The 22,006-nt window shown below is 40.6% G+C and overlaps 5 protein-coding genes across 15 annotated transcripts in view; 4 read left to right on the top strand and 1 right to left on the bottom strand.

Moving 5' to 3' along the window:
- LOC105392613 (LIM domain-binding protein 2) overlaps positions 1-4,630 on the top strand; it is a 29,793-nt gene extending 25,163 nt beyond the window's left edge. For 10 of the 11 annotated variants that reach the window (XM_048629907.1, XM_038110592.2, XM_038110594.2 and 7 more), the window contains 4 exons: positions 723-923; positions 2,283-2,406; positions 2,973-3,091; positions 3,596-4,630. In XM_048629907.1, coding sequence (XP_048485864.1) covers positions 723-923; positions 2,283-2,406; positions 2,973-3,091; positions 3,596-3,760 — 609 coding nt within the window. In that variant the 3' untranslated portion in view covers positions 3,761-4,630. Of the gene's footprint in view, positions 1-722; positions 924-1,220; positions 1,314-2,282; positions 2,407-2,972; positions 3,092-3,595 lie in introns of all 11 variants that reach the window. The other variant, XM_048629908.1, reaches the window with a different exon arrangement.
- A 1,344-nt stretch (positions 4,631-5,974) lies between these two features.
- LOC105392598 (translocon-associated protein subunit delta) lies at positions 5,975-7,501 on the top strand. Its single transcript, XM_011564248.3, has 3 exons — positions 5,975-6,332; positions 6,517-6,673; positions 7,326-7,501. The coding sequence occupies exons 1-3, from the start codon at positions 6,081-6,083 to the stop codon at positions 7,424-7,426; spliced, it is 510 nt and encodes a 169-aa protein (XP_011562550.3). The 5' UTR covers positions 5,975-6,080; the 3' UTR covers positions 7,427-7,501.
- A 615-nt stretch (positions 7,502-8,116) lies between these two features.
- On the bottom strand, positions 8,117-8,625 carry LOC105392599 (cytochrome c oxidase assembly factor 4 homolog, mitochondrial). Its single transcript, XM_011564249.3, has 2 exons — positions 8,440-8,625; positions 8,117-8,331 (listed from the first exon to the last, which is right to left on the bottom strand). The coding sequence occupies exons 1-2, from the start codon at positions 8,539-8,541 to the stop codon at positions 8,230-8,232; spliced, it is 204 nt and encodes a 67-aa protein (XP_011562551.2). The 5' UTR covers positions 8,542-8,625; the 3' UTR covers positions 8,117-8,229.
- Positions 8,626-8,948: 323 nt separating this feature from the next.
- Positions 8,949-10,347, top strand: LOC105392600 (methyltransferase-like protein 17, mitochondrial). Its single transcript, XM_011564250.3, has one exon. It carries the CDS (start codon positions 9,012-9,014, stop codon positions 10,326-10,328), a length of 1,317 nt encoding a protein of 438 aa, XP_011562552.3. The 5' UTR covers positions 8,949-9,011; the 3' UTR covers positions 10,329-10,347.
- A 1,134-nt stretch (positions 10,348-11,481) lies between these two features.
- LOC105392615 lies at positions 11,482-21,834 on the top strand. Its single transcript, XM_048629754.1, has 8 exons — positions 11,482-11,680; positions 12,816-13,000; positions 13,426-13,565; positions 13,849-14,009; positions 14,450-14,565; positions 20,224-20,358; positions 20,763-20,927; positions 21,146-21,834. The coding sequence occupies exons 1-8, from the start codon at positions 11,611-11,613 to the stop codon at positions 21,386-21,388; spliced, it is 1,215 nt and encodes a 404-aa protein (XP_048485711.1). The 5' UTR covers positions 11,482-11,610; the 3' UTR covers positions 21,389-21,834.
- Positions 21,835-22,006: the final 172 nt, after the last annotated feature.

Genomic DNA, 22,006 nt, shown 5'->3' with positions numbered 1-22,006 from the left:
TAATTATTAGGAGGCAGAATGCTATGGCAAACGAGTTGAATTTTTATTTGATAATAGTTCGCCTAGATCGGATGGCCGATCCTTACAAGTGGTGGTCAGCAAACAAAAAACAATACCCGAACCTTTTGAAATTTGCAAAAACTTAATCTTTCTTCACCTGGAAGTAGCGTTTATAGTGGGTTATTTTCTGAGGATGGTTACAATGAAAAGCGCAATTGTGGGCTACCAAAAAATGCTGAAATGCTCGTTTTTATCCAGCACAACTTACTACTGATTAATTTTAAGTACTAAAATGTTGTGATTTGGAAATAAATACACAATTTTGATTAAAATAACAAGTAATTTTTTACATGATTTACTATTCGGTATTCGGCCCGAATAGTATGCACTATTCGGCCGAATACCGAATACTGAAAAAACTGGCCGAATAGGCCGAATACCGAATAGTTGCCGAATATTCGTGGCATCTCTAATCTATCTATACCTAAAAACATATTTGAACGTCCCTTCATAAACCATTTCTGTCCCCAGGTATTAAATCTCTATCTAATCCTTTGCATCGTAATATCCTTCCCCCCAAGTGTGAGTCGAAGAAATCGCTTTAAGCAATGAGACTGCCATTTGTCCATATGTGTAAGATTAAGTTTTTTGTAATTTTGACCATATTTTTATCTAAAAAACGTTTCAACATCCCTTAAAAACTCTCCTATCTCCTTCCCCAGGTATGCACAGAAGGCCGGCTAATCCTCGAGTTCACCTTCGACGACCTGATGCGCATCAAGTCGTGGCACCTGGCGGTCCGCGCGCACCGCGAGCTGATCCCGCGGCAGGCGGTGCACCCGCCCGACCACGCCGCCCTGGATCAGTTGTCCAAGAATATTACGAGGCAGGGGATCACCAACTCTACGCTTAACTATTTGAGGGTGAGTCCAGAAAAAATTGCTTAAAGAAAATGGCAGTTTGGTTTGTTACCTAATCTGCGTCAGGTGCATTGCCGCCATTTGTAAAATATAGCAAGAGTCTATGACGATGACGTTAGATTGACAGAGATGCTTATGCCAGGTAAATATGGATTTGACAGCTGTCATAAGGCTTATGCTACATTTTAAAAGGTAAGTAATAACTATAGCTAATCTACCTGCTGCCGAAGCCGATAATGGACGCCTGACATAGTATGTCGTAGCAATATAATAAGCCCATTCGAGCTGATCCCGCGGCAGGCGGTGCACCCGCCCGACCACGCGGCGTTGGATCAGCTGTCCAAGAATATTACGAGGCAGGGGATCACGAACTCTACGCTTAACTATTTGAGGGTGAGTGTGTTTTGCTAATCTGTGTAAGCTCCATAGCTGACACTGATACAGAATACTTTGTGAAATGTGACAAGAGTGCTATGACGTTTGATTGACAGAATAGATGCTTATGACATGTTACTATAAAGTTGGCTTCCCTCGAAAACGAGCCAATGATAGATAAAAAACACCTATGGATTTGACAGCTGTCATATGGCTCGTGCTATATTTTTCAAGGTAACTATAGGTAATCTACCTGCTGTCGATGCTGATAATGGACGCCTGACACAGTAAAGTCGTCGAAATATATAATAGATAAGACCATTGCGAGCTGATCCCGCGGCAGGCGGTGCACCCGCCCGACCACGCGGCGCTCGACCAGCTGTCCAAGAATATTACACGGCAGGGGATCACCAAATCTACGCTTAACTATTCGAAGGTGTTGTGCTTTGGTTTCGTCAGCAGGGAATAGTTACTGTTTGTCTCATACATTTCAACCAGCAATGATGATATGATGACGTCCTCTTCATCGTAGCCGACAACGGTGACTCGTGCTACTCTCGGTTATACTTATGTGCCTGGGGAATCCGAATTTTGTAAACACCCTCTCAAGGTGCGCATTAGAGCTGTCATCATTAGATTAAATAGAAAGATTATGTTTCTTTAGAAAAAAAGGCGTAAGAATAGCTGCTGCCTTACCATTACCACCATCGCAACACATAAGCAACCAACAAATAAGCAGCATTGCTTATCTGACAGCTGTCAGATCCATAAAGTTTTGTCAGTTTTGACAGATAATAAGCAATGCTGCTTACGGATTGTGAACATAGGTCCATCTTGTAGATTGTTACGTTACTAGATACTGACCGTTGATGACGGATAGATTACATTGTACTCCCTACCTACCTATCTGATATTAGCATCTCGTATCATCTATGTTGTGTTATGCAATCTTTCTTGTAACTAACCCACAACCCCTCTCCTCCACAGTTATGCGTGATCCTGGAGCCGATGCAAGAGCTGATGTCGCGGCACAAGGCGTACGCGCTGTCGCCGCGAGACTGCCTCAAGACCACGCTGTTCCAGAAGTGGCAGCGCATGGTCGCACCCCCCGGTTAGTATGCGCTCCTGGTACTTTTAGCCAGCTATTTTACGTATTAAGAGATGCCTTTCCATTAAAAATTTAAGTAAATAAATAAATATGGTGGGGTTACCACCACCACCAATCCTTATGAAGCGTCGCTGATTTAACAGATCTTTGAAAGACGAGAGACGCTGCTTATGGATGTCGGCGGCGATATTGTAGCTGTTTTTGTTATGATGAGACTTCTCTATTCTACCCCCGCTAACTCTAATTATATCTGTAATAAGTGCCGAAAAATAAACTTTTTATAAATGTCGGACTTAAAACTAAACTTTCAAAACGGTTATTACTTATCTGATAATTGATATCATATTTTAAATCTGCCTAAACTCGAACCCCCATTTACAACCACCATTTTCACGCCCGCCTATTTACCCGTACTACCTACCTATGTAGTATCTTTCTCCCTCTCTCTTACCACCTGCACCTAACTAAACAACGTGTTTTCTTTCTCCCTCTCTCTCACCACCTACACCTAACTAAACAAGATGTTTTCTTTGTCCCTCTCTCTAAAGTAACGCCCAAACTGTCAACAGAGTCGCAGCGGCCGGCCAGCAAGCGACGCAAGCGGAAGGGCAGCGCGGGCGCCAACGCCGCGCCCCCCGCGCCAGCTAAGAAGCGCTCGCCCGGACCCAACTTCTCGTTGGCTTCACAGGTATGTACAGTAAGGGGCAGATAGACCTGACCCCCCTCAGAAGCATTGTTAGTATGAGAGGGGGGTCAGGTTTCTCTGCACCTGACCGTACCAGTCTGTAGTTACTCTTGAGCCTATAGCAGTCCAATGCTGGACGTAGGCCTCACCCGAAGCATGTCACTCGATGCGATCTATAGCTTTCCGTATCATTAATGTACTTATGATGATCCGCTAAATCCATTAAATAGCACAATGTTGTAAGTAGTATGATCAAATTGAACACATATTCCATAGCCTCGCCTCAGGGCGTTATGTATATTATCTAGCATCTGTAGCAGACCTACATAGGTCAATGACTTTGTATAAAGAACAAAGTTCTTAACATAGGTACGGTCAGCTTCATAAGTAGCTATAGACTGTTGTAGCTTGACAAACTAACTACAATTTATACGGTTCAAACTGCTATTCCATAGTACGATCTTACTGGCGCGGCTTACATACTCTGACCTCAATCTCTCTTTCCAGGACGTGATGGTAGTCGGCGAGCCGTCGCTAATGGGCGGCGAATTCGGCGACGAAGATGAGAGACTCATCACCCGGCTCGAGAACACCCAGTATGAGGGCGAGGGCGTCGAGTGGAGCGCCCCGCCCCCCGCCTCCCCCGCCAAAACACCGCCCGGCACGCACTGACCTCTGTAATAAGCTACCGCGCATTTATACCACCCTGGTACTTTTCAACGTCTCGTGTTAAACGGTCGGTTATCTCGTGTTAAACGGTCGGTTACATACTGTCACGTATGGGATAACGGGCGCATCGCATTGCATGTAAATAGATTGAGGTTATGATTAAATTGAATTTTAAATGCGTAGATAGATAAGTATATTTGTTAACTTATAAAGAGCGTTATTTTGAAGTGATTGGGAAGTTTGAGAGAGAACGTTTTGTTACTTTCGTTTACTTGGAACTTTGAATAGTGTAAATGTAATGATTTCTTCTTCTAATAGCTATTCGTACCAAGTCGATAACAGCTGCCGTACTAAAAGCGCCACCTATTTGTTAAATCACAATCTCTAAAATGACAGATAGATGGCGCTGCATTAATTGTAAATCGCTAAAATGTATAAACGGTAGCAGACCCAAATCACGAACTATGGAAAATAGCTATCAAATTATAGGTACTGACGAAAGTACAGTGCCAGAAACTTCTGACGTTTTGCTGACGTTGATGTCAACTGTAAGGGTGACTTTTACCAAACGCTAAACGTATAAAATTGTATTTAAATCAAATTTTAAATAAATTTTGTACTAGCTGACAGACATTTGCCGGGCGGCTATATGCGTTTAGCGTTTGTTGAAATTTCACCAAAGTTCATGTATTTATGGCAATGCGGTGTGACTTGGTGTTATATACTTACGTGAGTGTACATAATACGGTGGCAGGGCTCCAGACTGTTTATGGGCCCCGAGTATTTGTAATTTTTTGAATTGAGAACGCGGGCACACTAATGGATATGTCAACAAATATAAATAAATGAATAAATATAGGCCTTTACGGATTACATGAGTCTGTGTATTTATTTCGCCTTTATGCCTAGTTTCACCATAGTCTGTTAGATCATTAACACCCCGTTTACATTGTGATATCATCAAATTATACGTCAAAGTCGACAACTAATCCCTTGTTATTATCTAACTGAGTATGGTGAAACTGGGGCTTAGCTATCCTGTTGTTTATTACCCGAAAAAAATAGAAGACTGTTGTGAACATCTGCGATTAGATCACCTTACTTTATAATTTAATAATACTTTATCTTCATTTTGTATTAAACGTAGAGATCCCTGCTAAGAAATGCCACATCATCATCAGCATCAGCGCACGTATGTCCATAGGCCTCTCCCAAAGAGCACGCCATTGGATGGGTACTTATAGTTTTCCGGATGCATGTAGTTATCATTATCACCTTTCGCAAGTTGTCACCCCATCTAGCCGGAGAAGGGAAACGCCACAACAACGCACTTTTAAATTTTACAATTCGAATAGATTTTTACCGAATAAGCGAAGTTTGTGAACTTAGAGAGAGACCTATACAAGATCCCCTTATAAATGTAGACTATAAGTAGATAATTCTGGTTTTATACATCGAAGTAGATAGTTTTTCATACAAATCAGTAGTCTACAGCACGGTTTAAATCAGAACTGTCTATAAATCTTATTTTTATGATAGATAGTAAGTATAAAAAATATATAGTATTTAGCGCCATCTATTTAGTTACAAAGACAACTAAAACAGTGACATTTCCTACCCCGAGCCCGAGACCACCCTTCCAGTCGTATCGATTTTATACATTTGGGGCTCACATAATCGAATTAAACATAAATAAGAACTAGGTACACGCTATCGGCGTTGTTTTATGCTATGGGAAATTCATTTTACAAATAGAAATAGGTATTTAAGCTGTAGGTATTTGCCCAGCTGTTTTAATGTTTAATCTACGCTATTTAAATAAAGTTAAGGAAGGATTGTTGATCCAATTGGTTTCAGGACGTATTTAGTTTATTTACCTACTATTTAGGACAATATTTAAATCTTATATTTAATAATTTACTAAGTGGGTACGTAATTAAATAAATTGAACGTGGCCTAATGTTGGCAGATCACCCACACGTCATCGGTGATGTTGAAGGTGCATTCAGAAACTAAAACGTATTTTTGTGACTAAAACTAAATCCCCAAAGGTAAATGTCCCTTTGCTTCAATGATCTATTTAATTTAAACCTGTCAATTAAATAAACAATTTGTTTAAATATTTGTATTAATCAGGCCATCAAATAAAATCACAAAAGGATTAAAATTTGTTGCGATGACAAGTAAAGCATATCGTTCGCATATTCTAAACGTCATTGACTTCGTGGAAGTTGTCAAAGCGAAAGGCCGACCGAACTCAAAATAAAATTAGATTTGGATTCAGCTCCACTTCTTAACATAAGTTGTGTGTAAAAGACTGAAAATGGCCGCAAAATACGTGATTGCTCTTTTTGGACTGTGCTGCCTAAGCGGCGCCCTCGCACAAGGCTGCCAAAACCCCAAAGTTGAGGCCGCTTCCTTCACAAGTTTAGATGCCACTATTGTTACACAAATCGCGTATATCACAGAGTTTACGCTAACTTGTGACAACCCTCTGCCTCCGAACTACGCTTTGTACGCTGAGGTTGAAGGCAAACCCCTCACGGCGTCCAAAATTGGAGAGAACAAATACCAGGTAAGATTTTTCTTAAACTTCAAGTCCCACGTACTTTAACTGTTAATTTGCGATTATATTAACCACTAACTATCCCTAATAAGTCCTCCTTCTATTCACAGATCACTGAACACTCAAAAACTTCCATAATCATCCTAAGTTATTAACATAACCTCTAAACTTACAAATTATCCTAAATTTCCAGGTATCTTGGACGGAGGAGCCTGCGAAGGCGCGCTCCGGCACCCACGAGGTGCACATCCTGGACGAGGAAGGCTGGGCGTCCCTGCGCCGCGCTCGCCGCTCCGACCCCGCTGCCACCGTCGCCCCTCTCTTCGCTGTTCAGCTTTCCCATCCTGGCAGTAAGTTTATGTTGTTTAACTGATGATTGATAAATGGAAGTATTGTTGACTAGAATGTATGGCTCAGTATAGCATGCAATGTTGTTTAATAGTTTGAGATAGGAGAAACTTTTATGACTGGCCATTTGCTATTGATGTAAAATATATTTTGATGTAAGTACAGAAATATGGATAGACTGCAAACAGACTCAGTAACTGGTCTACAATGAGTATAAAAATGGAATAATAGCTTGCTTTATTCAGATAACTAGCATCCATTATCCATGTAAACTTTGTCATACCAAATTTTGCAGCTGTATAAACATAAGTAGGTAGTACATAATAGTGCTTTTTGTTTTATATTTAAAGACTTTTGTGTATGTTAAGTAGGTAAGTTGTTTCTTATACTGAATCCCACAGGACTTACTATGAAATGTCTCAAACCGAGATAGTGGTACAGTTATGTGTTACTAAATAGTGGTATGATTTGTAGACACTTGTACCTTGTCAAACTAAACACACCATGAATGTTCTTGTTATTAATTTGTAAGCTTAACAAGGTGCAAAAGTGTAAAGCTACTTATGAACCTGATTGAACTGTATGGAAGATCTGTTGGAAGCAACCTTATTTCTGCACAACGATTTTGTACTAATTATAAAAAAAATATTCCAGGCTACTCCGGCCCCTGGGTGAACTCGGAGGTGATGGCGACCGCCCTGTCCATCCTCGTCGCCTACACCGCTCTGCGCAACAAGAGCAAGATCCTAGCGTAAATGTTGCTTTAGTGGTGAAGTTTATTTATGAGTGTTTTTTTTGTAAGAAAATAATATAAACTAATTTTTTACCTATGTTTTTGGTTTTTGTTGCTAGATTGGATACTACCTTTTTTCCACCATAGATTGGATAGGTCTGCTAAAAGCTAAAGAGTAACTATGTAGGTAAATAAAATATTTCTATGTTATGTCATTATCTGGTAAGAAAGCTTTTAAATATACATTTTATAATAAAATGTACATTAAGGGGTACAGAGGTGCGGTGGTAGCTCAGTCGGGTGAGCGCCCGCTTCTCACGCCAGAGATGCGGGTTCGAATCCCGGCGCTGACATGTACCAATGAGTTCTTTTCTGAATTTAAGTACAATGTATACCATCGCTCTTACGGTGAAGGAAAACATCGTGAGGCAACCTGCATATCTAGATTTAGCACATCTAGATATGTGAACCCACCAACCCGCAGTGGACCAGCGTGGTGGGAAATGGTCCAAGCTTAGGAAGGCAGTTTAGACCTTGGGGATATGCACAAAGGTTCCATTCGAGAGAGCCAGGTGCAGGTACTGACACCCCCACAGAGAATAGAATAGAATAGAATAGAATAGGGGTACAGATTTGCATTTATGTATTGTTCCAGGAAGTAAGTAGGCCTCACATCACAGACTATGTGAAATAAAAGAGAAAACTACCTATATACAACAAAACAATTTATTTAAACTAAATACAAATCTTTAAAGATCTATCTAAATAACGCAGTTAAGTATTTAAGAGCAGGAATAAATAACAAAACTTAGTTTATTCAGAACATTAACTATTTCCCTTTTTCTTCTGATGCTTGTCCATACATTCTCTGAAATCATTCACAGCCGATTGGCACTTTCTCCAGTCCTGTGTCATAGCGATACACTCCTGCAATATGAATTACATGTTTTTAATTTATAAATATACAAAAAAATTACTTACAAACATTGACAAATATATATTACATTTATAAACATAGGAATAACTGTATCATACCTGGACTTTATAATGCAGTTCTATGCAACCAGTTTTCTTCAGCATATTTTCTACAGGATCCTCTTCGCCTTCAGCGGGTTTCTCTCGAGGTTTTACGGTCATTGTTATTCCGGATTTACAATAAAATTATTTATATTGACTAAAGTCTAAAATTCATTTTATAACCTCTTCTACTTTCGTTGACATTTTACTTGATTTTACTGTCAGCTGATTTGACAGTGACATGCTTGACATGGAATGACGAAAAACTCGGAAAAATTAATCTGTAGATAAATTAAGCTCTCTTTTCACTATCGCTGAAGTGACTTTTTAGTACTATGATTTTTTTTAATTCAAAATAACACGGTCACAGGTTTGAAAAAACGGATTCTATTTTTATCTTGGGGTAGGCATACTTGGCATTGGCTTACCTTAACTAGGCTAGGCATTCCATTTACGATAGTATATAAAAAACATTTCCCAGCTTTTCTTTGCACACAGAATATATTTTAAATACGATATGACATCATTGACATATCGCATTCTGGCGTTGGTTTGTTTTGATCATCAAATTGAGGTTATTATTCACTAAAATGTTTAGAAAATTAAAGTTTTCCTACTTTTCCCGCTTACCTGCGAGTTTCTCTACACGCGTCTCCATTGATGCAAGTCTCCGTGAAAGTTTTGAGTCGCAGGAGTTCAAGCCACGCAAGCATCCCGGCAAAATACGATTGAAAGTGGCTGCCTTACCGCCAGACATACAGAAAGCCATCACTTTGATTCTCGACGATGCCGGCGCTAAATCATACCAGCAGGAAAGCATTAAGCTACGAAACTATCTACAGTCGCGCCTGCTACCACCAGAGGAAGGAGATATTGACAAGAAAGCTTCAACACTCTACGACAAAATATCTAACAGTGTATATTCGAGGGCTAAAAAGCCTCTTTCCAGCACAGAAATGGAAGAAACAGATTTGAAAATAAAACAGAAGGTGTTCAGTGTGTTAAAGAAGACTTGCTATAGTTGGGGTAACATAGCGTATGATAAACCGACAAGCCTACAGTATTTAATGTCTCGGGCAGCCCCAGAATACGCTGTTTTATTACAAATACTAGATGAAATCAGGAAAAGAATGCCGGACTATAAACCTCGAAGCTTCTTTGACTTTGGCTCAGGAGTTGGAACGGGCACATGGGCCGTTAACACCTTTTGGAAAGGAGATATATTTGAGTACTTCTGCGTAGATACTTCACCGGCTATGAATGATTTGTCTCGTCTAATATTGTGTGGAGGCAGAGACAATGCAGAAATGCCTTTAAAGTCCTTTTTCCAGCGTCAGTTCCTGCCCGCATCAACTGATTTGAAGTACAACATAGTATTATCAGCATATTCCTTATTTGAGATGCCAAATATGAAGAGTAGATTAGAAACAATACAGAAACTATGGAATAAAACCGAAGACTTCCTAATAATAGTGGAGAATGGCACTTACGCTGGTTTCAAAATAGTTAATGAAGCTAGAGAATTTGTTCTAGATCTGAAGAACAAAGAAAAGGGTTACGCGTTTGCACCATGTCCAACCGATGTTGTGTGTCCTCGGTATTTAGAAAACAAGACCCCTTGCAATTTTCTAATGAAGTACGAGCCATTGCCATACCCAAGTCGGTCTGAAATTGCAACAGAATTATTCTCATATGTCATATTAAGGAAGGGAGAGCGTCCCGCAGATGACCCGCAGTGGCCGAGGATTGTGCGCGCTCCCATTGTCCGCTCCGGACACACAGTCTGCAGGTTTTGCACTGCTCAAGGGGAATTAAAGGAGATAATATTTTCAAAATCCAAATATGACCAAACCACATACAGATGTGCTAGATCCAGTAATTGGGGGGACGAGTTACCTGTTAAATAAAATATTCGTGTGAATGTATTCTAGGTATTTTCTGTGATTTATCTATTTAACCTCCCTAAGATAAAATTTAATAATGTTATTGTATAACTGTCATAGAATATAATATGATTAGTTTACCAAATTTCTTGATTTATTATAACCTAGAAAGAAACCTTAGGTAATAGGGTACAACACAACAGTACCTATTCCTATTGGCAGCCGAACAGTTATAAAATACCAGTAATGCCATCTATGTTTAATTTAGTTGAACTGAACTCCCTCCTAAATTAAACTTTGAAGTTATTTGCATTGTTCTCAAAGTATAAATCACGCTAGCTGATAAAAAACTAAAACAATTGTTAGCTAATAGAATCCGAGAAATAAATGCTTCATAATAATCATAAACTTCAATGATATTTCTAATACCATTACAAGGTTGGTACTACCAAGCTCAAAAGGTTTTAGGTAGAAGCAAGAACAAAGGTTTTAAGATGCAAGAACAAAGGTTTTAGGCATCCTTGAATTGAACTCTGCACTCTAGGTACTTACCATAATTATAGACTATAATTAGTAATCACGTTACGATCACGATTTATTGATACCTAGGTACTAGTCTATGCCTAGGTAAAACTACTAAGTCAGGTCATCTAGTTACATGAGTAATGTAGGTAAGTCTCATAGTTAAGTACCTACTTTAAGTAATCTTCCGAGAGCGGTGGTAGCTCAGTCGGGTAAAGAGCGGTGGTAGCTCAGTCGGGTAAGCGCCCGCTTCTCACGCCAGAGATGCGGGTTCGAATCCCGGCGCTGACATGTACCAATGAGTTCTTTTCTGAATTTAAGTACAATGTATACCATTGCTCTTACAGTGAAGGAAAACATCGTGAGGAAACCTGCATATCTAGATTTAGCACATCTAGATATGTGAACCCACCAACCCGCAGTGGACCAGCGTGGTGGGAAATGGTCCAAGCTTAGGAAGGCAGTTTAGACCTTGGGGATATGCACAAAGGTTCCATTCGAGAGAGCCAGGTGCAGGTACTGACACCCCCACAGAAAATAGAAATAGAAAGTAATCTTCCTTCAAGTAATAGTAGATTTATTTATATTTCCATTTCCACACAACTGTACCAGCCAGGTACAAGCGCATTCATTGAAAATGTTTGTTTATTTTTAAAACCCCGTTAGGTCTCGCTCTTTTACAGTTAACTCACTTAACTTCCATTCACAAAGCGGCAAAGCAGAGTCCTAATCTAATAGTGATAAAAACGAAACGTAACTGCCTAATATCATTCGACAAGTGAATATGAGTGATTTAAAATTGTATTTAGTGACTGTAGTGTTTCTTATGAATGTCTTTGTGGCCGTTGAAAGTGGTAAGTACCAACATACATAATATTATTCCTTTACTTTTAGTTCAATCCTATACCTATATACCTAAAGTTACCTATAAAACTTCTTGTTATCTTGTTAGGTACCTAACTAGGTCCATTTAGCTTGCATGTGTGTAAAGTAGAGATGCCACGAATATTCGGCAACTATTCGGTATTCGGCCTATTCGGCCAGTTTTTTCAGTATTCGGTATTCGGCCGAATAGTGCGTACTATTCGGGCCGAATACCGAATAGTAAATCATGTAAAAAATGACTTGTTATTTTTATCAAAATTGTGTATTTATTTCCAAATCACAACATTTTAGTACTTAAAATTAATCAGTAGTAAGTTGTGCTGGATAAAAACGAGCATTTCAGCATTTTTTGGTAGCCCACGATTGCGCTTTTCATTGTAACCATCCTCAGAAAATAACCTCTCACTATAAACGCTACTTCCAGGTGAAGAAAGATAAGTTTTTGCAAATTTCAGAAGGTTCGAGTATTGTTTTTTGTTTGCTGACCACCACTTGTAAGGATCGGCCATCCGATCTAGGCGAACTATTATCAAATAAAAATTCAACTCGTTTGCCACAGTATTTTCTGCCTCCTAATTATTAGCATTTCTCATATAAGTCATCAATAAGTAATTAAAAAAAAACAGGTTGTAGCGCCGAATATTCGGCGGCCGAATATTCGGCGCTTCGGCCGGCAGCGTCGCCGAATATTCGGTATTCGGTATTCGGCCAATTCACTATTCGTGGCAACACTAGTGTAAAGTGGGCGGTTAAATCGTCACGAACCAGTGATAAGCTTAATTTTAATTCTTGTGGTCAATTAAATGCTCTTTGTTGTCGTGAAGTGGATGATCGGATTGGGATTGGGTAAAATAATTGTCGAGCAGATTGAATAATAGACCGAAGCCACGAAGAAGAAAACCTTACCGGGACGAATTATAAAGCAGTCGAATATTATTGGATCCTTGTACAGGTTCCAGGCTTTATCGAGAATCCTGGAGGAGGAAATGGTTTGCCTCTCTTACGTTTCTAGAAACTTGATCGGTAGGAAACTTAAGCCAGCTTCACTGTTCATTCAGATTCTGAGAGAATTTGATGAGCTCACACTAAAATTAATTATTCCAGATTGCATTTTATCACTGAAAGAAGATTTCGGGAGCCCTCAACCGGTGTTAATTCAAAATGGCGGACTTTTGGCGCCAAAAGATGGCGCCGTATTTGTTGTACGTTCAGAAACGTTGCTCGTCGCGTGCGTCGGCGATGGACGCTACCTTGTTCTGGGGAATGAAACTCAGGACATAGCAGTGGCTGTAAGTATAGTAGAATATATTACCTAAGAAGTAGGTACTTAATAGTACTTATGTTCCATAGTGTTCCATGGTTACCAACCATTACCACCACGATTTACCGTTAACTGTTAACTAACACTAATAGGTACCACGTAGTTACCATTGATAAATGCCCCAACTATTCTAGCACATCTATTCTGTTTTGTTAGACCTCACCATCCTGCAGCAGACCAGCGTCATGAAAAATGGTCCAAGTTTATGGAGGCAGTTTAGACTCTAGGACTCTAGGGTAAAGATAAAGATAAAAAAAAAACATATAGGTACATACAGAAGGGTACATACCTACAGAAAGGTTCCATTCCATCAATGAGCTCTGGTGCAGTGCAGGCTTACGTAACATACATTAAAAAAATCTATGCATAATAAAACTGTAATGAATGTTTCAGCAAGCTGAATGCGTGTCAGGGGACCTGTTCCGAGTGAACGCATGGGAGGGAAGGTTAAAGGACATCCGGTGTAACCACCCGCCCTGGGTCAGCGTGGACCGCACGGGGACGCCTTGCTATGGGGGCAACGAAATTGTGAGGTGAGAGAAAACGTGAAAGTGATGATTTGTCAGAAAACTTTTATGGGCGTACGTAATAAAATCTTGCTTTCTTCCCAATAACGAATACTTAGCATGATATGACATACCTATCATTGCATGATAACTATGGATGACTAGGTTGCTATTAAGCTTGTCAAATTGCTATAACTTATACCTATATACCTACCTACTTTACAAATCAATAATTTTTATCTATGCTACAGAAGGTAACTGACCAGTCTACACCCTAAACATGTGGGCTGATAATGCTAACTAAATGATTTTATGTTGTTTCCAGAGTAGGCTACCGCGTCAAGACCGACTTCCTTCCGCATTACGAGGCGTGCTTCGATCAGAACCTGCAAACAACGCTGTACGTGCGCCACGCCGTGGACCCCGCCAGCTCCTGGAGTCAAGGTGGGGGGAGGCGGCCGCCGTTTATAGGTGAGATACCCCTTGAAGGCCTAGCACGGGGCAGAAGACGCGCATGCCAAGACGTGACGTTTTGCGTCGCGCTCACTCACATCGCGCGGCTGAGTCGTCGTCGTATAGCGCGCGCAGATAAAGAAAACAATAAAAAGATGGCAGACGAAAATATGCTATCGCTTTCATATAAGTAAAGGGTATTGCCAAACGAGCAAGTATAGTACCTACTTAAGCCGAAAGGGGGTGATGGTAATTATGAGCAACTTTTGTTCTAAGAGGCGACACCGTCTTTCGCTTTACTATAGTTACTTACGTACTATTTTAGGTAGGTACAGGTAATACCTATTAGTAAGACACATCCTTGCGGCCTTGTCATCATCATCAATTAGGTATTTCTGTAAGTATGTCTTCCACAAAACCAACCCACAAAATAACTGAATAATAAATTGTTTCCACAGACGGAGGCCTCTTCAACACGCGCGTGTCCAATCTGTACAAGCTGAGCAATCAGAAGAATATGATCAACTCACTTCTGGGTGACAACAAGGACCAGAAATATTTGAGCAAAAAACAGGTATAAAATGTTTGTCTTAGCTCTCTCCCAAAGAGCACCACAACCACAACACTCTGCCTTCCTCGTCCATTCGCTTCCTGCCAACTGACCTGATCTGATACTGTAACCGATCAAACGCAAAATGCTAAAACAGTACTTATTCTGTGAGACCTTTAAAAATAAAAGGTGGCGAAAGTATCATAGTATTATGCTGAGTCAGACTCCTTTTGCTAACATGATAAATACACAGTCATGTTGCTTATCTATCTGTCTGTCTCATATTAATGTTGTAGGTAATCTTAAACTTAATGTTAGTAATCTTGCTGTGTAAGTGTTGTGTTAAGTAAATAAATAACTTATCTATCTATCTAAAGTAGAAGTAACTAAGTACGTGTGACACAACTTTGCCTTGTAAGAGAGCTAGGCAAAACCGTAGAATATTTGATTCAAACGAATTTGCTTTTTAAAGAGCTCCATAGTGTAAAGTTCATTACTGCAACTCAGCGTAGTAGTTATAGACGCATTTTTCCTGAAATAAAAATGACATATTATGTATCTAGCCTATCTGAAACCTAGTTAAACATTGTGAGATATGGCGTTTCGACTTTCTCCGTGTTCGGCATCATAAGGGTCACAGTGACAGTTAAATAAAGTCCATTTTTCTCTCCACCTTTAATTTGCAAGGTGCGGGTGCCTATATAAATAGAGTGAGTCGCCCGCGCGCCTCAGTTGTAATATCACCATGCAGAAATGACTAGGTTTCAGATAGGCTAGATACATAATATGTCATTTTTATTTCAGGAAAAATGCGTCTATTATGTAGTCTGAGCCTATCTGAAACCTAGTTAAACATTGTGAGATGTGTTTATTATCGCATGGTGGAGAGAAAACCAACTGTGACCCATAAGCTACTGATGAGTATATCAGTAGATAAATATTTGAATCTATAAATTTATAATGCATAGATTTCTAGGTAATAGATATACTAAAAAGAAAGGTATAAGTATACATAAGACTTAAGTACTTCCTTATTATTCCTGACTTGTCAGAAAGTTATGGAAGGTATGTACCTATACATATAGGTAGGTATTTATACATATGGATACACACAGTGCCTCTTCGAAAGCAATACTTATAAGTAATTATTGATCAAAATCTTGTTATTGTCAAGGCAATATTTTTAACATACACTAGCCGAATGGATGGAACCAGTGAAATACTTTGCAACAATATTTAAAAGCTGTAAAATGTAGAATATCGATCCAGGCCGCTGGGGCTCAGGTCAGCACATGCTGACTAGGGTATGTAATTCTGGACTGACCTCAGAAATGCAGCAGCCGACCCTGGAGCCTCGAGGACCTGCTCAGTCAGCCCTGTACGACGACACGGCCTGCAACACCCGGCGCGGCATCTAGTCCTTGGAACGAGGAGTGGTGCTTGACGGGAAGATAATTTTACTAAATATCTCAGCCTCATCAGCTACTGGAAAAGATTAGATGAAGGCTGTGACACTGGCGGATAACTAAGTATTCAGTTTTTCAAAACATGATGCAGGTCACTATATTCATATTCTAGATTGACAAGTAACACACAGTCTAATTTTGTATTCTAACAAACTCGGCGGTTAACGAGTTCCTGTGCAGTCCTACTAGGAAGGAAAGTTATTTTATAAGCCTTTGCACCGATTTTGTGGGCTACTAACATTCTGTATCATGTGTGAATATTATGAGCTCCGGCAGCATTCCTTGGTAGATGACATCAATTAATAAAGATTGATTAACACAACAATAACAATTTTAATAGTTGATAAATGAAACCCGGCTAACATGTCTTGTCTTGTCTAGCTGGGTAAGTAAATGATCAGTCATGCCACCAGGATAAGTAAAATGTTCAGTACTTCATATGAAAAACATTAACAAGGTCACCTTTAGGTATGTTTGTCAACACTAAGGGCAGGTCTCGGCCAAAACCTTAAGGCTTCGCCTTGTTGCAACTTCAAAGGTACGTAGGTAGGTACCTACTTACATTGTTGTAGGTTCGATTTTGAAACCATTAAGTCAACCTAGATAAAACAAAATAAAATAGCTCGATTAAATAAAGATGGTACGTAAAGATGTTAGTTGTACCTGATCAGACCTGATGCAACGACAGCCAACATAGACTCTCTAATCTGTGGAAGCAACAATCATGGTGGCGGGAACATGGACAGTTGGACGAGCCACCTCGAGCCTGACTTATCAATCAGAACTGACAGTTCGCCAACAGCAGATAGCTTGCGGCTATCTATAGGTAAACTTAGGTAGTTAGCTATACCCAAGAAAAAGTCCTTGGACATCGATATGACAGTGGAACGGCGAATAACTGTGACACTCTTTAAAACAAAAAGGCTTGTTGTTGTCCAGCTAAGGAAGGTTACCTACTTCAGCGACCTGGTATTGCAATCTGAAAGAACTGCGAAGAGTTAATATTTTTTTTTTTTTTTTTTTTTATTTATTTTATTCATTTAATAGTTTACATTATTGTTCTACTAAATAATGTGACTTAAACCTAATATTATGACTAATAATTATTACTTATTTAGAAAGTTTTCAGCAAACTCTAATAAATCAAGCAGCTACCATGTCACCGCTGCCCGGTTATAACTCTGTACTAGCTTAGTAGATATATATACCAGTTTTAGCCTTCAGCTAGAGGCCAGAGAGCTCCTAAATGAGATGCGAGTACGAGCATGACACAAGTAATTTTTTACTTGGTAACTAGTTACGTAACTAACTGAAAGATCCATAAAACAGTTGAGGATTACTCAAAATGGAATTGTGAAAACGGCACGTCTGCATCTTAACCAGTCAGTCTAAGTAGTTTCAGCAGATACAGTGTTGAAAAATAGTAATGAAACGTTTGCGCCAGAATCGAATTAAAAATACATTTTCATTAGAGAAGCCGTTTAGGCATGAATAGGTACTTTCACCCTTTGGATTGTGCTCCAAATGATGACCTTCGAAATTCATAGAAATTTAATGACGACTGCCATTGTTTATTATCTAGCCCCGTACATTGAGTAGGGCTGCGGCTACACGTGATGTGATACACAGTACACAGTAGGTATATGCATGTTCCCAGAATAGTGGAAGTTATAATTTTACCAAAAGGTAGTCGTCTCGTGCAAGAGCACCGTTACTCGATTTATTCGATACACAACTAGTAGACAGCTGCTGCGTAGGAGGTTCACGCATTTTTCAACAAAGAGCTCGGATACACACTCACAATCCACTGGGACATAAGGAAGACAGCTAATATGGTGCCACTCAGAAACCGCGATGACACTCCGATCATGATCACCCGACAGTAGGATCATAATAAATTCGGTAACTTGTGAAGCGGTATGGTATAGCAACAGCGACTTTCACGAAATCAGGAATTAGCTCAGTGCTTTTAGGTTGAACACTCGCCGGTGGGATTCACTTTGCTCACGGCCGAGAAAAGAAAAGACTCAAAACTGGAATCTGCCGATGTGTCATGACACTTTTTTAAGATAGTGTCTGGGGGGTCACTTTATATGACGAAAAACGAACTTTCAGTGCACTGCGGCGCGAGCCGCTCTATCTGTTTGTATGTATTAAACGTGCCGATTGCACGACAGCTCTCGTTCGTTCGTTTCTCATCAGTATAGAGTAACGCTCCTGTACTTACCGTGCGTCACCATTCCCATGAGCAGTCCAATGATCTTAAGGCAGTTTAGAACAAAAGCTGCATTAGACAGTTTCTTCAGCAGAGACATCGAAATAAAAAATTGATTGCACAACTATCCCCAGGAGCAGTCTACAGGTCACTTTGGGCAGTTCAGAAGAAAGCTGCTTTAATAGAATACCCTACCTCAGCGGAGGCATCAAATTGAAGTACTATAACACTTTTAGAAGCGGTGCACGTTACCCGATTTGTCGTCATCCATGCCGATGCGGCTACGGCGACTGCAGGTGGGTACTCAGGCTTCCTTGGTGTGCCCTTGTATGGCTAACCGGCTAACATGACCAACCTTGGCAGTAATCGTTCGTCTGCATATGCCAAAATCACTGATGAATAGCGCACGTTACTCGATACCTTCTAAATAAGTCACTCATAATGATGGCTGATGATGATGATGACCGTGCTAGCAATAGTGCAGGCGGTTCCGCTGAGCATAAAATCTCTTCCCAGACAGGGGGCGTTTGGATCTGGCAACCAGAACAGGAGTGCCAGGTGTGCGCAGCGATGCAGGTGGGACAACACAGCCGCCAGGGCAAGAGTGCATGGCTGGGTCTATGCAGCGATGCAGGTAGCACAAACCGGTGGCCAGGGCCAGGACCGGGTGTACGCTGCGATGCAGGTGGCACAAAACGGTGGCCAGGGCCAGGACCGGGTGTACAGCCGCCAGGGCAGGAGTGCATGGCTGGGTCTATGCAGCGATGCAGGTACCACAAACCGGTGGCCAGGGCCAGGACCGGGTGTACGCTGCGATGCAGGTGGCACGAGACGGCGGCCAGGGCAGGAGCGCAGGGCCGGGTGTACGCTGTGATGCAGGTGCCACAAGACGGCGGCCAGCGCAGGAGCACAGGGCCGCGTGCAGGTTACACGAAACTTCAATTTCACCGAATCGGCCTGCCTACCCTCAGCGGGTAGGTACCGGCGGATCACATTACTCGCCGCACATGCCACTATGTCCCAACATACTGAAACTCGGAGCCACGTGCTTCCTGTAAAAAATCCTATGACGGTCCTGGAAAGCTCCTGTTTGTAAAGCCTTACATAAGCTATAATCAAGTGCATTTGTTGTAATAGCAAAATTTTTATCAACTGTTTTCTAAAAATATTAGAAATTGAGGGTAGAAAAATATATTTTTATTATTTTTTCCTGTATAAAATTAACATATGCTTTACTTAAAGCGGTAATTAATGTAAGTATCTAGCTCAAGCGCCACTAGTAGGACCGGAATATGTGATCAATCATCACCACGACTATTGAATCGGACCCTACTGCGTGGAATAAAAACCCCAAGCGCCGGAGCATTATGACCAGTGGCTGAGCTTTTAAAAGCAGTAAATAATAGCATTTTACTCACGGCTTATCAACTCAAACCTTCGTTGCGAAATCCTCAGCAATGGCTGCGTGCGCAGCAGCCGGCAGGCCCCGCGCCGCCTGGTCCGCATCACGCTACAGCTCCCGGCAGCGAGGACTCCGCAAATTCAATATTATATTTTTCCCCGTCGGAGCGAAGCCGACGAGAACCGTGGCTACATTGAGCCATTTTGCCGAAGTGTTCACTTCAAAAATCAAAAACCAACTGAGGCGCGCGGGCGACTCACTCTATTTATATAGGCACCCGCACCTTGCAAATTAAAGGTGGAGAGAAAAATGGACTTTATTTAACTGTCACTGTGACCCTTATGATGCCGAACACGGAGAAAGTCGAAAGGCCATATCTCACAATGTTTAACTAGGTTTCAGATAGGCTCAGACTACATAATATATTATTCTGTGGTCATGCTCACTTAGATGGGGTGACGACTTGCGAAAGGTGGCTGGTTATGATTGGATGCGGAAAGCTAAAGATCGCAACCAGCGGCGTGCTTTGGGAGAGGCCTACGACCAGCAGTGGACTGCTATAGGCTGATGATGATTCTCACATACCTCCTACCCCCCAGTTCCTGACCCGAGGCCACCTGGCCCCCCGCGGAGACTTCCCGCTCCGCAGCGCGCAGCGAGCCTCCTTCCAGTTCGTCAACGCGGTGCCGCAGTGGATGCGCGGCAACGCCGGCGACTGGGCCGCTTTGGAGGAGGTCAGTAGATGATGCAGATAGGAACAGGGTGTAGAAAAAGGGTAAACAGAAAGGAAGTAAATGTTGGGGTATTCTGAAAAAACTAAATAAAAATTGCTTCTCCATAGAAACTTTGTCGGTCACGAACTCACGACTAACTTGCCTTTTTTAACCGACTTCGAAAAAAGGAGGAGGTTCACAATTCGTCTGTTTGTTTTTTTATGTACCTACTTATGCCCACCGATATCTCCTTGAAGTGGTTCAGAATGACCCCCAAAGAGGATGCCCTTTTCGGCTTAGGTACTTATCACTTTACTCTCTCTGCAAAACCCTGTATACCTATAAGGTCTCCGGATAATCTGATCAAACTTCTTTAAGTTTCTTCATTATGTAGTTACTTACTCGAGTTCTTATGTAAATTCCAGGGTATCCGTCGCCGGGTGAGGTCATACGGTCGCCAATTGACGGTCTACACGGGTGCCTACGGTGTGATGACACTACCAGACCAGGATGGAGTGCCAACTGAGCTCTATCTGTATGCTGATGAGAATAACAACCTTGGCGTTCCAGTTCCCATGTATTTGTATAAGGTGGGCTTTTTATCAGTAAAGATGTTATGCTATGATTGAATCATGATGAACCTTAGGTTTTTGTAGCTAGCAGGGAAATTCTGAACCTGAGCCTATAAAGTCTTCAAAAGTACCTAGGTACCTACTCTAAAGTGGTTGACAATTTAGCAAACACATCGGCCGATAATCGTGTCAGATTTCTAACAAGCGCCTAGTTAATATTAATTTGTATATTCCAGGTAATACATGACGAGGAAGACAACTCAGCCACAGCTTTCATATCCATAAACTCTTCCTATTACAACGCAACGCAATTAGAAGAACTAACATTTTGCCAAAACATTTGCGAAGACAATTCGAAATTCAAGTGGTTAAAATGGCGGTCCAACGATGGCACTTTCAGTTTTTGCTGTGAGTTCAATGAATTCGGTGAAGTGGTGCAGCATTTGGCTCATTTGAATGCCTCTAGATTGTTTTTCTAAACGAAACAGAGAGGGTTGTAAGTTAGAAGTGTGAGTGTCTGATAAACGTGACTCCGAACGAAATAGAAGGACGACCGATGTGAATATTTTTTTGCCAAACATATAATTAGCCTCGGATGGGAATCGAACTTAACATTAAATTTAATTAAAACTATTGTGTTTGATAACTGTTTAGTAGTTAATATTTATTTTATAATATTATTTGTACACATTCAGTACTATTCAAACATACTGTAACATAACTGGATTATATTTTTTTAACATCTTATATTCATTCAGTTGAGATTACGTTTTTGTAAATAATATTTTTGTAATTAATATAAGCACAATAGAACTACACAATAAATATTAATGTCAAATTAATACTTTGTAAAGAGATTTAAATTCTAATCCACTAATATATTAAATTAAAAGTACTTAATTAATAACAGATCTCTCAAATTAACCTAATATTCTGTCAAATTTTAAAGCTCTTGTGTAAATTTGGAATGAAAATTTAACTAATATTTAAGTAGTAGGCCAGACCATTTTACATACATGCCAAACTCCTAAACGTAACTGACCTAAGAACATTTATATAGTAAACAAACTTATCCACATCTACCTAGTCTGATTTTT

The sequence above is a fragment of the Plutella xylostella genome, chromosome 24, assembly GCF_932276165.1.
Source record: "Plutella xylostella chromosome 24, ilPluXylo3.1, whole genome shotgun sequence".
NCBI classification, from domain to species: Eukaryota; Metazoa; Arthropoda; class Insecta; order Lepidoptera; family Plutellidae; genus Plutella; species Plutella xylostella.
Note: the sequence above shows the minus strand (reverse complement) of the source record. Positions and strands in the feature narration are given on the sequence as shown.

Bases quoted from the DNA above. Each gene is read 5' to 3' on its own strand.
- LOC105392615 (XM_048629754.1), top strand. From the start codon at position 11,611: ATGAGTGATTTAAAATTGTATTTAGTGACTGTAGTGTTTCTTATGAAT. The intron at 13,001-13,425 runs GTAAGTATAGTA...TGAATGTTTCAG, and splicing joins CTCAGGACATAGCAGTGGCT to CAAGCTGAATGCGTGTCAGG. The intron at 20,928-21,145 runs GTGGGCTTTTTA...TGTATATTCCAG, and splicing joins TTCCCATGTATTTGTATAAG to GTAATACATGACGAGGAAGA.
- LOC105392598 (XM_011564248.3), top strand. From the start codon at position 6,081: ATGGCCGCAAAATACGTGATTGCTCTTTTTGGACTGTGCTGCCTAAGC. The intron at 6,333-6,516 runs GTAAGATTTTTC...CTAAATTTCCAG, and splicing joins TTGGAGAGAACAAATACCAG to GTATCTTGGACGGAGGAGCC. The intron at 6,674-7,325 runs GTAAGTTTATGT...AAAATATTCCAG, and splicing joins TCAGCTTTCCCATCCTGGCA to GCTACTCCGGCCCCTGGGTG.
- LOC105392599 (XM_011564249.3), bottom strand. From the start codon at position 8,541: ATGACCGTAAAACCTCGAGAGAAACCCGCTGAAGGCGAAGAGGATCCT. The intron at 8,332-8,439 runs GTATGATACAGT...TTCATATTGCAG, and splicing joins AACTGCATTATAAAGTCCAG to GAGTGTATCGCTATGACACA.
- LOC105392600 (XM_011564250.3), top strand. From the start codon at position 9,012: ATGTTTAGAAAATTAAAGTTTTCCTACTTTTCCCGCTTACCTGCGAGT.